This window comes from Typopeltis vanoorti, chromosome 16, assembly GCF_054136105.1.
Source record: "Typopeltis vanoorti isolate ZY-2024b chromosome 16, IOZ_Tvanoo_1.0, whole genome shotgun sequence".
Lineage (NCBI taxonomy): Eukaryota > Metazoa > Arthropoda > Arachnida > Uropygi > Thelyphonidae > Typopeltis > Typopeltis vanoorti.
In genome coordinates, this window is record NC_143564.1 from 68,425,357 (window position 1) to 68,440,906 (window position 15,550).

General features: G+C 34.0%; 1 protein-coding gene across 1 annotated transcript in view; it reads right to left on the minus strand.

Annotated features, from left to right (window-relative positions):
• LOC150098105 (tyrosine-protein phosphatase non-receptor type 9-like) overlaps positions 1–15,550 on the minus strand; it is a 249,440-nt gene that overhangs the window by 190,580 nt on the left and 43,310 nt on the right. Inside the window, exon 3 of the mRNA XM_090406500.1 lies at positions 3,952–4,041. Within this exon, the coding sequence (XP_090262626.1) occupies positions 3,952–4,041 (90 nt within the window). The remainder of the gene's footprint in view (positions 1–3,951; positions 4,042–15,550) is intronic.

The window sequence follows — 15,550 nt, forward strand, 5'->3', positions numbered from 1 at the left end:
GGAAAAGGCATATGACAAGGTTCCAAGAGAAAGAAGCTATTCAATCTGTTACAGTTATATGGTGTCAATGTGGCATGATATCAAGCTATAATTAGTCTTTATTTGAGTTGTACATCAGCAGTTAGAATTGAAGGAAGTACAGGAAGATGGTTTAAAGTAAGTTTGGTGTCAGACAAGGACGTACATTATTCCCTCTGTTATTCATTATCTATATGGATCACATTATGAAGGAAAATGGTATTAAACCTGATATCAAAATTGGAGATGTTAATCTCAGCTCTTTGCTTTATGCAGACGATGTTATACTTCTAAATAAATCTGCTACAAGTCTGCAAGATTTCCTGACTAAATTGAATAAGTGTTGTAATAGATATGGTATGAAGGTCAGCAATAACAAGACAAAGATAATGAAAATAAGCAAAAGCATTGAAAACGTCAACTGCATTGTGAATGGAGAACCTGTGGAACAAATAAAACATTTCAGCTACTTAGTTTTAGTGAAGATGGTAAATTAAACATGGAAATAGACAACAGAATCAACAAAGCTGGTATGGTCGGAAGTCAAATGAATAAATTCAAATGGAATAAGAGAGAAATTAGTCAGAACACTAAATTAGCTATATAGAAGACAGTGTTCAAACCAGTTTTAACTTATGGATCTGAGAGCTGGGTCAGAAGTAAAACACTTGACCAAAGACTAGAGACTGCAGATATGAGAGTCCTGAGAAAGATTAGGGGCACAAACAGATGGCATCAATGGCAATACCATATTAAAAACGAGGATATTAGGAAAGAACTTGACATTGCCAGCATCCAGGAATGTGTTAGCAGATCTAATCTCAGGTGGTATGATCACTTAAACAGAATGGGAGAGGAAGGATTAGTAAAACAAGTGTTCCCTGCTAGGTTGGCAGGAAAACGTCCCAGAGGAAGACCAAGATATAGGTGGATTGATATGGTAAAAAGTGCCTTAGATCATAAAAATATCAGAACCGATAATTTTGGAGTCTTGACAAGTAACAGACTGATTTGGAGGAAAATTGTAGATAGGGAGTTAGTAATGATGTAAATTTTTCTTGTAGTACTATCATATCCTGTACATAAAGAATTGAATGACTAGAACTGAGATTTAAGTAAAAAAAGGTTTTAATATAAAAACACAACTAGTTTTGGCTTGTAACAGCCTTCATCAGGTGACATTATAAAAGAAAGAAAAAAAAGAAAAAATACTATAAACACTGAAGGTTAATAAAAACTATGAACAACATAGTCTCTATACATAATTAGCATGAAAACGTTGTATTTAAAGCTGTTCTTTCATTTGTTGCATTGTTGGGAGAGTGCATGCTTGCAGCATCACATGAACGCCAGTACATGATTACAGCTGAATGACTATCTGGGAGGTTGTAGCTCAAGTTATTATTTAGGTGAACAGGATTAAAGATAATTTCATTGGTTCCATGATTTTTCTCTCTAGTTCATCATTGCAATGGAAGATGTTAGTAGATTTTTCCCAGTAGACGTTGTGACTTTGGTTTTCATCATTAGGATTAGCCGAGAAAAGGATATGATAATGCACTGGCTCGCTTTCTCTTGTAAGTAATGTCTCTCATGTGTTCTTCCATATGCAATTTGACAGATATGTCTGTCTGCCAAAAAAATAAGGAATATCACAATCACACAATATTTTATATACACCAGGGTATTTGAGTTGATGATGACAAGGTTTTGGGTGGCTTATTAAGAAACACATCTTTGGAAGTGGAATGAATAAGGTTGTGATATTGTATTTTCTTAGAACCTTTGCTAATTTATGTGAAACTGTACTTATGTAGGGAATAGATATATTGCCTTTGAATTTATTTGTTTCTTCTGAGTGATGTCTAGGAGGATTAAGAAGGAATTTTTCAATGATTCTCTTGGAGCATCCATTAACTTCAGATGGTTTATTTCTGTAAGTTCATTTGGGTCATCCAGAAGAGAATGGGCTCTATGTTCCAAGGTGGAAATTATTCCAAGCTTATGAGGAGGGAAGTGATGGGACTGACTATGCAGATATCTGTTGGTATGTGTGGCTGTCTATATATCGATATTTTGAGTTTACCAGAAGAGCGAGTCAGTTTGACATCAAGAAAAGGCAAGGAATTATCCGTTTCAAGCTCGGTAGTAAACTTAATACTTTGATGTCGGCTATTGAGATGTTCGAGGAAAACCATAAGGGAATCATGTCCATGGCTCCAAATAATGAAGACATCATCTAAATAGCACTTCCAAACTTTAGGTGTTAAAATAAAGGAAGAGATAGCCGTGGTTTCAAAATCCTCTAAGTAAATAAGTAAATATTTGCGAGTACAGGGGATAAAGGATTACCCATAGCCAGTCCATGATTTTGTTTGTATATATTATCTTGAAATTTGAAGTAACCCGATCTGATGCAACGTGTAAGCAAGGCTAACATTTTGTTGGATAACTTGTCCTTGAGAAATGTTAGGACTTCATCTGTTGGGACATTAGTGAACAAAGAAGTTATGTCCAAGCTAGCCATGATGTCATCTTCATTAACTGTAATATCCTTGATGTATGTAACAACTTCTGTAGTGTTCTTAATAAAGGATGGTGACTTGCCTGAAAAACATTTTAGGTATTTGGCAAGATATTTTGAAAGGTTGTACGTCGGAGAATTGATACCTTCTACAATTGGACATAATGGGGTGTTCCCTTTATAGATTTTAGTAACACCATACATGCGAGGAATTAACAGATGGAGAGAGCATAGAGATAAGCGAATGTTTCGGGATAATTCAGTTGTTGTTTTTAATAAGTTGCTTGTACGATTTTGAAGTTCACAAGTTGGATCTCTCCCAAGTATTGAGTAGGTATCTGAGTATATAGAAAGCCCACACATACCAACAGATATCTGCATAGTCAGTCCCATCACTTCCCTTCTCATAAGCTTGGAATAATTTCCACCTTGGGACATAGAGCCCGTTCTCTTCTGGATGACTCAAATGAACTTCTTACAGAAATAAACCATCTAAAAACTTCTTTCGAAGTTAATGGATATTCCAAGAGAATCATTGAAAAATTCCTTCTTAATCCTCTTAGACATTACTCAGAAGAAACAAATAGATTCAAAGGTAATATATCTATTCTTTACATAAGTACAGTTTCACATAAATTAGCAAAAGTTCTAAGAAAATACAATATCACAACCTTGTTCATTCCACTTCCAAAGATCTGTTTCTTAATAAGCCACCCAAAACCTTGTCATCATCAACTCAAATACTCTGGTGTATATAAAATATTGTGTGAGTGTGATATTCCTTATTTTGGGCAGACAGACAAATCTGTCAAATTGCATATAGAAGAACACATGAGGGACATTACTTACAAGAGACAGCGAACCAGTGCATTATCAAGTCATATTCCTTTTCTCTGCTAATCCAAATGATGAAAACCAAAGTCACAAAGTCTGTTGGGAAAAATTTACTAACATCTTCCATTGCAATGATGAACTAGAGAAATCATCTTCAATCCTGTTCATCTAAATAATAACTTGAGCTACAACCTCCCAGATAGTCATTCAGCTGTAATCATGTACTGGTGTTCACGTGATGTTGCAAGCATGAACTCTCCCAACAATGCAACAAACGAAAGAACAGCTTTAAATACAACTACAACGTTTTCATGCTAATTACACCCTCAGCATAAACAAACAATAACCTGATGATAGGATGTAAGCAACAGCTGATAACATGTTGATAACATATGATATTCGCTGATATATTAAAGAATTCACTATATTAATAAATTTAAGTACAAATGGAAAGTGAACAATTAACCAAATTATTCTTGAGGAATATATAGCTCACATACTTGAGAAAATTTCTTAAAGCCTGTTTTTTTTTTTTTTAATTTTTAAAATTCTTCAAAACCAAAGATATTACTTACCAGTATTGTAAACTTGCCTGTTTCCAATTCGGCTTTTAGGGGATCACTAGTTGGATCAAACCTAAAAAGTCCTTCCCTCCGTCTTATGACCTTAAAATAAATAATTTTTTTTTAATTTTTTACAATTTTATTATAATTAAATTAAGATGTACTTTTTTGATGAAGTCAGGACACAAAAATAAATCAATAATCAATATAAATTTACAGAACAGTCAATCTGAAGAAACAAAGAAAAGGAATATGACCATAAATATAAATAAAACTAAAACAATGATCATATCTAGAAACCAACCAAAACACATAATAAAAATAGAGAACCATCAACTGGAACAAGTCCACTCCTTTAAATACTTAGGATCATATATACAAGAAGATGGCAGACTAGACACAGAAATTAACGGCAGGATAACTGGGGGAACAAAGCTATTCTATGCAATGAAAGGCCCACTCCTAGATAAGAAAGAAGTCACCCAGAATACCAAAATGGTTATATACCGTTCAGTGTTTCTACCAACATTAACATACAGTTGCGAGTGTTGGTGTTTAACAACAGGAAACACAAATAAACTACAAACAATTGAAATGAAATATCTTAGGAAAGTGGCACAAAAAACAAGACTAGACCAAATAAGAAATCAAACTATAAGAGACAGCCTTCAAGTTGCACCTCTGAACCAATACATAACTATCTATCCCAATGGCTTTAACAGGCCTTTAAGGCCCACAATCTTCCAAGCATGCTTGGATTTTGTAACCGAAATACGAGGATAGAATGGTCACTCCTAAGCCTCAAGGTATTCTTGGTTGTATCCCTGTGTGTTCACGGGGCCTGTTTGCCTGCTTGCGGGATGAAAAACACCAGATAAACTGGCGGAAAAAACCCTACTGCTCGCGCCCAAGACCGGCTAACTTGGCTATGGCTGAGGAAGATCCTTCAGCTCCTCACGTCTCCGACGGGAATCGAACCTAGGACATTCCTTCCCCAGGCATGTGGTTGCGAAGCGCAAAGCCACTAGGCTAACCGCGCAGACAATACATAACACAAGCCCAAATTAGGTGGTTTGGGCATCTTAATCGAATGGAAGAAGGAAGAATAGAAAAAACTGTGTACAAAAGCCAGAAAATAGGAAAAAGAAATATAGGCAGACCCAGGAAAGGTGCAAAAGGAAATTAAAGAAAAATCAGAAAAGAAGGGAATTAACTGGAAAGAAGCAAAACAACAAGCCTTGGACAGGATGGCATGGAAATCTCTTTGGCAAAATCTCAATGCTTAAAAGCACAAGAGATCATAGATGAAGAAGAAGAACAGTCAATCATAATAATAATAGTCATATGTAAACATGAAATTCATGTTTGTTTAGAATTTTTTTGTAACTATATGTTCTTCCCTATTTATTGTCGTTTTGTTTTTTTGTTTGATGTTTGAGCATCATCACATTTACATAATTTCAAAGGAGATTTATGCTAGAGACCAACTACATTCAAAGAGATATCAATCCTGTATGTGAGAATGAGATTGAGACAAGGATGAAAAGTTGAATAATGCATCAACAGGAAACTGAGACCATATAGGATGATACAAAACCTAATTATTTGATTCTAAAATTATGCACATTTGTTAGATGCAGTAATGATCTTAACAGAAAAAAAACAAAACGACAATAAAATTAAGAGAGGTGTCTGAAAAGTAGTGTGACTGGAAACAACATATCTAACTACAATGGCATCAATCTATGGCATGCGTCATATTGCAAAATGACATTTGGCAAGTGGTGCAATAGGTTATTGTTGTGTTCCACTAAACATGTGTGAATTTCTTAGGTGTTTTACAAAAACTAATTTTGAATAGTAGTGGAGGAATTATATTTTGTACATTTTAAGAGAAATATATTATTATTAACATCTACCTCCATGGAGTCAGACTCATCGTGGGAGGTACACACTATTGCACACAATGCTCATCCAAGTGCGATTTTAAACTGATTCAATGTGTCTACATTCAAAACACACTCAGGCAATGCATTCCACTCACCAACCACTATCCATGCAAAGAACCTGCTCTTCACTCCTATGAAAGATATGTCATTCTGAGTGAAGTTAAGAAGATAAAAAAATGGATAAGAGGTTTGGAAATAAGTATAGACCAGATGCAATGTGTAGCTGAGATGGTGGAAGCATTTTAAATGTGTGTGTGCGTGCGTGCGTGTATGGAAGCAGGAATGCTCAAAACATTCTCCACACATCATTCTTACATACTCTGATTGTCGATAAGACTAAGTGTCAAAGGAGGCTAGATTACTGGAATTACAGGAATAGTTGTTAGCTAGAATAAACACAAGATTAGTGTAAAAATGAGTTACTATGTGACGTCAGTAATGTACAGTAATGAATATACACGTTGAAGTTTGTCAGCAAATTTTTATTCCTGTTGAAGGAAACTCTGGCACTTCATTCATAATTACCAGTGATGCGTCATGGATTAGACATTATGATCCAAAACAAAATTTGTTCCCATTATGATTGGAAACAAAACTAATTTCCACCATAAATATTTTGTATGGCACTTCCCTGTGGAAAAGTTATGCTGATATTATCATTTTACTCCAAATGTACAATTCATTAGCAATGATTAATCCCCTCTCTCTCCCCTCTATAATACAATTTACAGCTGCACACAACTAGGACTGGTAACAGACAGGTGTGATTAAAGCAAGTGCATGCCTGGGGCAGCATTTCATCATATACAAAAAAAGCTTCTTTTTTTTTTTTTTGAAACCTTCAATGTTATTGAAAAACAAGTTACATTAGTAAGAAGAATTTTTATCTCATGAAACACACAAATGCTGTATTTTTTTTTTTTTTTTTTTTTTTTTTTTTTTTTTTTTTTTTTTTTTTACAAAAGTCAATGGAAGTGAGGGGATAGGGGAATTAAAAACATTTTGCTTGAAGTGGCAAAAAAATCTACAGCTAATTTGGCATCAATACATAATAAATGTTGGAATGTTTATGACAACTATGATCTGCAAGAATAGAAATCACTCTAATATAAATGTGTAAAGTAGAGCTGCTATCCTATGCAAGATATCTCAAAACAGCTGTATGTTTAAGATGCGAGCAATGAAAAAATGTTGTATGAAATATTTTGCTCTAAAAAAAACTATGCCCAATTCTGAGGATACTTCATATACCAAATGATTTCAGCAATATCATTACTTTTCAAATGTTCCTTGTATATTAATTATTAACTAAAATATTCTGCCAAATGGTCTCTACTGAAAAAGTGACGTAATGCAATGTGATAAATGTGGCTGGAGAGCAAGGAAATATTATCTAATGCAGTGATGGAATCTCTTACAGTGATATGGCAAAATGACAAAAATAAAAGAATCTTTTCCAGCTTGCATGCCAATGGTGGGATGTATGGAGATCTACAGCTTCCCATTAGTGTAACACAAACATATATTTTATATTTTAGATTCAATGTGACAAAATAAAAGGTAAACAAAGAAAATTTGACAGAATAAAATCAGATGTTCGAAGGAACAACAAATTGGAAACCAACTATATTCAGTGACTTGTTCCCAAAACATATTTTGTTTATAAACAATAAGAGTATGATGCATGAGCTTTTTTTTCATATTTTAGCCAATAAAAATCATTTCGTGTTATCAAACTATATATATTTTTTAAATAATAACCAGAGGCTTTTAAGCACATACATATTTTGGCAGAATGCAAATAAAAATATCTTTTCACATATTTTTGGAAGGTTATTTGATATTAGTAACTTAATAAAATATCAACTAAAAAAAGGTGTCTGACAAGGAGACTCTCTATCACTCAAAATCTTTACAGCAGTCCTTCAAGAAATATTTAATAATATAAACTGGACAAACCTTGGTATAAAAATTAATAACAGAAACTTAACACACCTAAGATATGCAGATGATATCATAATTTTTGCAAACACTCCAGAAGACCTTAATTTAATGATAGAAGACCTATATCATGAAAGCAGAAAAGTTGGTCTAAAAATAAACAAAGAAAAAAACTAAAATCATGTTTAATCATTTTGTACATTAAAAAACAATCTTCTCTTCTTCTTCTTCTGCAGCTTTTCCCACTTAAGTAAGGTCGCTGTTTGTGGCGAGTTTCCTCCACAACTTCCTGTCTTGGGGCTGTAGCCACATCCAAGTTCTTCATCCTCAAGTCCTCCTCCACCAACTCCCTCCATCTTTTCTTTGGCTGTACGCACTTCCTCTTCCCCTGCACATCCATCTGCATGACCTTTCTCCCCACATATTCTTCCTCCCTCCTTGTCACATGACCAAACCATCTCAACCTTGCCTCCTGTATCTTTGTTCCCAAGTTTGTAACTTTCACAATTCCCCTTATATAGTCATTTCTCAGATAATCCTCTCTGGTCACACCTCACATCCATCTAAGCATTCTCATGTCCGCTATCTCCATCCTGCTGATGTTATTTTTCCTCAGGGCCACAGTTTCCAAAGCATACGTCATAACTGGTCTCACTACTGTCCTGTAGATTTGCTTTTTAGTTTGATCAGCACCTTCTTATCACATAGCACTCCAGCCATCTCTCACCAGTTCCTCCATCCTACTTGTATCCTGCATCCCACTTCCTTCTCAACCTCACCATCCTCTTTCATTGTTGAACCTAAGTACCTAAAGTCACTGACCTTCCTGATAACATTTCCTTCCAGCTCCAGATCTGTCTCCTGGCTACCATCCACTTTGCAACACGTTAAAAAACATAATAATAGAAAACAATTTCTTGGAAAGAGTCTCTTCATATACATACTTAGGTCATCTCATTGATCTAAACTGTGGACTCCAAAAGGAAATAAATAGAAGTGTTCAACTTGCCTGGAGTGCATTCATAAAATTGAAAAGCATTTTTCAAAACAATGATGTCCCACTCTGTTTAAAAAAGGAAGGCATTTAACCAGTGTATACTTTCAGTCATCACATATGGTTGTGAAACTTGGTCTCTAACAAAAGCACTGACAAATAAACTAGCAACAACTCAAAGAAAAATGGAGAGGTTGATGCTAGGCATTACATTAAAAGATAAGAAGCAAAACACTTGGATAAGAAGCCAGACTCATGTCACTGACATCATTTTTCACCACAAGTGAGTAAAATGGAAATGGGCTTGACATCTATCCAGAAGAGAAGTATAAGCAATGGATCACCATACTAACGAACTGGATTCCAAAAGAAGAGAAACGAGGCCGAGGACATCCTAAAAGAAGGTGGAGTGATGAATTGTCAAATTTTGTTGGGAAAAATTGGTCAACCATTGCCCAAGAACAGAGAAAGGTGGAAGGAACTGGAGTGGAAAAATGGCTGAAAAGAAGAGGAATTTAATATCTAATACTATCCTACAATGTTTATATAGTTATTTTTGATAAACTTATTTCATGATATTAATTAAAAAGCCAGATAAATAAATAAATAACGTAGGTAATTTTGCTGAATTTCAAATCTGCATCCTTGGTCTGAAATCTACCATTTGTTATCAAAATATAAAGGCACCACAATAAAGCATATATGATGCTTAAGAGTTGGTTATTACTAATGTTTAAGTTTTTTTTTTTTTTTCACTTTGTTATACTATAAATTAAAGATGATAAGAAATTATATTCTTGGTTTCATCCTTTATCCAAGTGTAAGCAAACAAAGTTTGCACACGAAGTAACTTCATGACAGGGCAACTCGTATATAGAGGCTAATTAGTTCACATTAATTGCCTTAATATCTCATAATGTGATGCACAATATCCTTATGGACACATAATTTTATTATGTGACACCTCCAAGGAGTCCAAAGACTCACCAAGGAAGGGCACCTACTCTACAACGATCCATCTCCACCACTCAAATCCACCAACTACAGTGAACTGCATCACTACATCAAAGCCATCTACTGCCCACCACCACTAGTATTTTCACAAACAACCATGTTCACAATGGGATTCAAACCTGCAGCCTTTTGACTGAAGAGTGGATACACTAACCACTAGGCCAACCAGGCTGGCAGTAGCCCTTCCCAGTCTAGTTTTGACCTTTATTGAGGTCTCATCAGTGGGAGAGAGACATTTTTCTTGAATCTGGAACTTAAATAGTCATATTAACTTAAATAAAAATGAATGAGTCAAACTTTCCAGAATATGAAAAAACTTGACTTTTATGTCATCTGCTCAACAGTCAAGGCTACTGTTGGATCCTACTTCTTCTCAATCTACACTTTGGATCCGACATGATTACTATTACGATGTTCTTAACTAATTGATAAGTTGTAAGTTGATTTCTAACTCAAATATAAAGAAAATTTATATTTAAAGACTGCACCACTTTATATTTGAATTAGTTCAAGAATTGAAGATAAACCAACTCTCAACTATCATTCCTTTATACGTTGTTATTATATATACTGGCCGAGTATATTCAACTTACTTATTTTACCTGCTTTGGTTCGAATATTTATGAATGGTGCAGTAAAAGAGATTCAGGCAAAATACAACTTTTGATTAACAAAAACAAACATTTAATTTTAAAATCGCAAATTTTACACTAAAGTTTAAATCAGTAGTTAAGATATCACAAACATTTGCTTCTCAGATAAGTTCAATCATACAAATTCAGACAATGGTAATTCTGTTATTTCTAGTATACAGTCTTCTTACAGTTCCTTAAGTTCCAAATACAATAAAATCATTGTAACACGTCTTCACAAACAAACACTTTTAATTTTACACTTCAGCTAATTCTCCATAATAGTTACTGTTAGTATAAGGAAATTACTAGGATGGAACACACACACTTCTCTGTATAGGAATATTAAGTAGTTGGAATATTAATTACTAATTGATTGAAATATTAATTACTAATTTAATAAGCCAAAAGGCTATTTAGTACCCGGCTATAAAAACATAAAGGGATTTACTATCCCCCTTTCTATTAACAATTTTGCCGGTAAAATAGCCTTTTGGCTTATTAAATTAGTAATTAACAATTAATATAGAAGTACACCACTTTGGCAATTCGATGGCAGAGGTATGTAAGTTCATGTTCACTTAATACCTTGATATTCCAGGTCTACCTACTCACTGATGAGACCTCAAAAAAGGTTGAAACCGGTCTGGGTAGTGACCTCTTCTCATAATGTAAAACAATAAAACAATATACATCTCTTAGGAGCTGGGTTTTACATTATGAGAGAATATTAAAGTTAGTGACGGAGCTTGCTCCACCTTTGCATGGAGTTGCCCTGGTGTTGTACTACCCAAGTGATCATTTACACTTGGGCTTCGCCGATAGTTTTTTCGGCATGAAACTCTATAGATTTCGATGGATATCGATCCGAGTTTCGTACCCGGCTATAAAAACATAAAGGGATTTACTATCCCCCTTTCTATGAAATATAAGTTGTTTATATTAAATAATATTTACAAGTCTAGCCTTTGTGATGGAAGATCAGGTTGGATTCTGAACCAAATAATAATTACTTAAATCTCTATATAATCAGAATCCAACAAAGGCTTACTCTTCCTTTGAAAAATTTTTCTTTAAAGAAAAATTTTCCACACCAGACTCACGAGTGGAGAAATTTGACTCCTTATCTCCCTTCCAAGATCTTAGACAGCACTTAGTTTGAACATGATTAAATTTCTCATTACAGTTGGTATTTACCTTTCTGCACTTCTTCACTTAAGTTCTTGTTGTTTCTATCATAAGGAGAATTTTGATTGCTACACTTATAATGTGATATTGTCCTTTCAGGGTAGAAGTTCTGTTCTCTGTTACTAACTTTTATCCTCAGTTGTCTATCATCTTGGTAATTTGTTTCTTTTGTCCTAGTTCTGTTATATAGACTAGTCACCCTGGCACAATTTAGCTCAACTGTTGTTTGTTCCTTATTGATAACTTCAGGTTCAGCTATTAGTTGTTGAGAATGTTCATCAGTATTACATTTTGATTTTGGTAGATAAGGCATAACAGACTGTGTATTACTAGTTTAACAGTCTAGTTTTGACCTTTATTGAGGTCTCCTCAGTGGGAGAGAGACATTTTTCTTGAATCTGGAACTTAAATAGTCAACTTAAATAAAAATGAATGAGTCAAACTCTCCAGAATATGAAAAAACTTGACTTTTATGTCATCTGCTCAACAGTCAAGGCTACTGACTAGTATCGATTGCCCTTCCTAGGATGTGAAGTTAATTTGTGTGCATGGTGGTCTTATATTTTGATATTCCCATAACTTTCAACGTCTATCTCTAATCCAAAGTATTTTAGTAATAAGGTGTGACACCTTTTGACTACTTGTATATGGAAATATGACTTCTGCATTATTTCAACCTTCTGGGTCTGGTGCCCACTGACGAGACCTCAATAAACGTCAAAACTGATCTGAATAGTGGCCCTTCCCATAATGCATAGCATTATACATGTCCATAAGGATATGTGCATTGCATTATGAGATACTAAGGCAATTGATGTGAAGTCATTAGCCTGTACATGCAAGTAGCCCAGTCGTGAAATTACTTCATGCACAAACTTTGTTTGTTTACACTTGGATAAAGGATGAAACCAAGAATATAATTTTTTGGCATCTTTAACTTAATGTTGAAGTTGAAGAATTAATAGAAATTAAAATGATTTAATGCTTCAAGTACTTCTCTGGTGGCAAAATACAAGACCACCATGCACATGAATTAACTTCAAGTTGTAGGAAGGGAAATGGATACTAATCAATAGCCTTGATTGTTGGGCAGATGATATAAAAGTCAAGTTTTTTCATATTCTGGAGAGTTTTTACACATCCATTTTTATTTAAGTTAGGATGAATATTTAAGTTCCAGATTCAAGGAAATGTCTTGAGTTTAAACTTGCAATGATAAATAAAGCAGTTTTTCTGAATTTCTTTCTGTGGGTAGTGTTCATGGCATGCCTTACTAGCTGTTTTTAATAAATTTAGAAGTTAAGTTACAGATATTTCAGTTTGTGTATGGTAAACCAACATTAGTGTAGAGAATAATGGAAAATTTAAATAACAAATTGATATTTTTGTATATTTTTTTACATGCAGTCATGAAAGTAGAAGGTTGTAAACTATTACACTATTAGAATCTTAAAAAATCAAATCATACAATTGTTAATAATAGTTCCCAGATTTTGGACATCGAGAGTCCATTGTTGAGATTAAGGTTAAAATGATGTCCATGCCTGAATGTCCAAAGTTATTGCATCAGATGTGTTTATGTTTTTCTAGGTAGATATTGACTGCTGTTCCAGTTTAAATGTTTATAAAGACCTCAGAAGATACTTAGAACTAAGAGGGCAGTGAGGAAATTTTAAAATTACATGGAGATCATTTTTTTTAAAGTATTAGTTATATTTTCTGAAGCAACTCAAACAGATATTGAAAACAGTAACAGCATGACTGTAATCTGTTAGGGTGGGGAGGAATTCAGTACAGACATTCCCCTATCATACGATACATTAAGTTCCAGACCACTGTTGTATGGCAAACCTCATCATATAGCAAAACAATGCTTTTTTCCCACTTGTAGATTGCATTTAACAGCTTAATTTTTAAGCAGTCATATAAGAGTGTAAATAAGGTAACTAAAGCATTTATTACATTAAATATGCAAATGAATATCTGAAATATCTGAAAGCAGCCAAAAAAGAAAAAAAAGTTAACTAAAGCAGAAAAAGAAAAATTAAAAAAGGAAGAAGAAGAAAGAAGAGCTCTTGAAGAAGCATTAGCAAGGCAAAAAGCTGAAGCAGAAGAAAGAGAAAGGCTAGAAAGGGAGCGAATAGAAAGGGAAGAAAGAGAAAGAATAAGGGCAGAGGAGAAACGAATAAGAGATGGGCATAAAAAACAGCAGTGGGAAGATGCTCAGTGGCAGCGTTATCTTAACCAGTCGAATCAAGTTGATCCCTTAATTTTGCCTCAAGCTAATGCATATTTATCACACTGGAAGCAAGATGAGGAAAATGATGTTAATCACATCTTGAGAGAGACTCATAATTGTTTAGAATTAATTGAAGAAGTGGAACTGGCTTTACTTAATTGTCCTGAATTGAATCTAAAAACAGAAGAAACTTGGAAGGAGACTCACCATAATCTGCGAAGTCTTTTACAAGAAAAGTTGAACAAAGCTACCTATGGGCTTTTAGTGCGAGCCAATGAGTTTATCAATGCAGATACATTTAATATGGAGTACTATATTTCATGCAAATGAATAATTTAGAATAAATTTTTGCAAATGTAAGTTATTCTGAATAGCTTGGCTTAAGGGAAAATTGTAATCAGTTTGGTCATCAATCTACACCATTAAAACTTTTTCCTTCTTCTTTCACAATATAGGCTAAAAGTCCTTTATTTGGCACCCTAAGGACTATATTTTCATTCTCTTTGTAGGTCTTCCTATGCCTCTTTTTACTTCAGTTTATACTTTCTTACTTCTTTTGGTAGCCCTCCCTCCCCCTCCATTCTTTGCATATGTTCTATCCAATTCATTTGGTATTCTTTTATCATTTATTGCTTGTATTTGTAATGCCTTCTTGATTACATTTCATATTCTATCCATTCTTGTACACCCTTTAACTGCTCTAAGAAATTTCATTTGAGTAAAATTTTTTCCATTTCAACAATAAGATTGATATGTTTTAGGATAACTGTAGTATTAACTAGTGTAGCTCTTTTTCACTGCACTAAGAACTTTATCTTTGTTTTAAATAACTGTTAGTGTGAAATAAGTTTAGCTTGTGGCCCATCTCAATGTTCGATAGACCATCAATGCTAAATTTAATCACTTTAACCTTAGAATCTAATGTAATAAGTTTACGCATCTCCTTCTTTTCATTGGAAGCAATAGCATCCTCACTTTAACCCGGCATTAGTAAGATGGGGTGTCACAGACCCCAAAGATAAAGAAAGAAATAACTGTGACACTGCCAGGTTAAATTTTATTTGCCATTATTAACAATGATAAAATAAAATAATAGTTACAGATGGTTTATAGTTAACTAAAACACAAAAATGTAGTGAGCAATGACATCATACATTTGTAAACAGGTCACAAAAACTGTGTATTGGTTGATTTACGTCGCTAAAACTGCTGTATGAGCAAATGCAACATAGTCTAAATGAGCAATGGTTATAACTGAAAAGTGTTGTATGAGCAAACTGTCTTAAATTCAAGTATCTCAGGGATTTTACTCATTATAATCAAATTCCCTGACATATACCCTCGGTATATGTCAGGGAATTTGATTATATTCCCTGGTTATCTTATGATAGTACTACACGGAAAGTTACATCATTACCAACTTCTTATCAACAATTTTCCTCCATATTAGCCTATTATCTGTCAACATACCAATATTATTAGATCTTATATTTCTGTCTTCTAAAGCACTTTTTACTGTATCAATTGACCTACATCTTGGATCTTTTTCCTACCATCCTGGCAAGGAATACTTGTTTAGCTAATCTTTCACTCTCTTTTGAAAGTGAAATCTGGAGAGTTGAAAGAACTGACAACTTCAGACACTATGTCAATG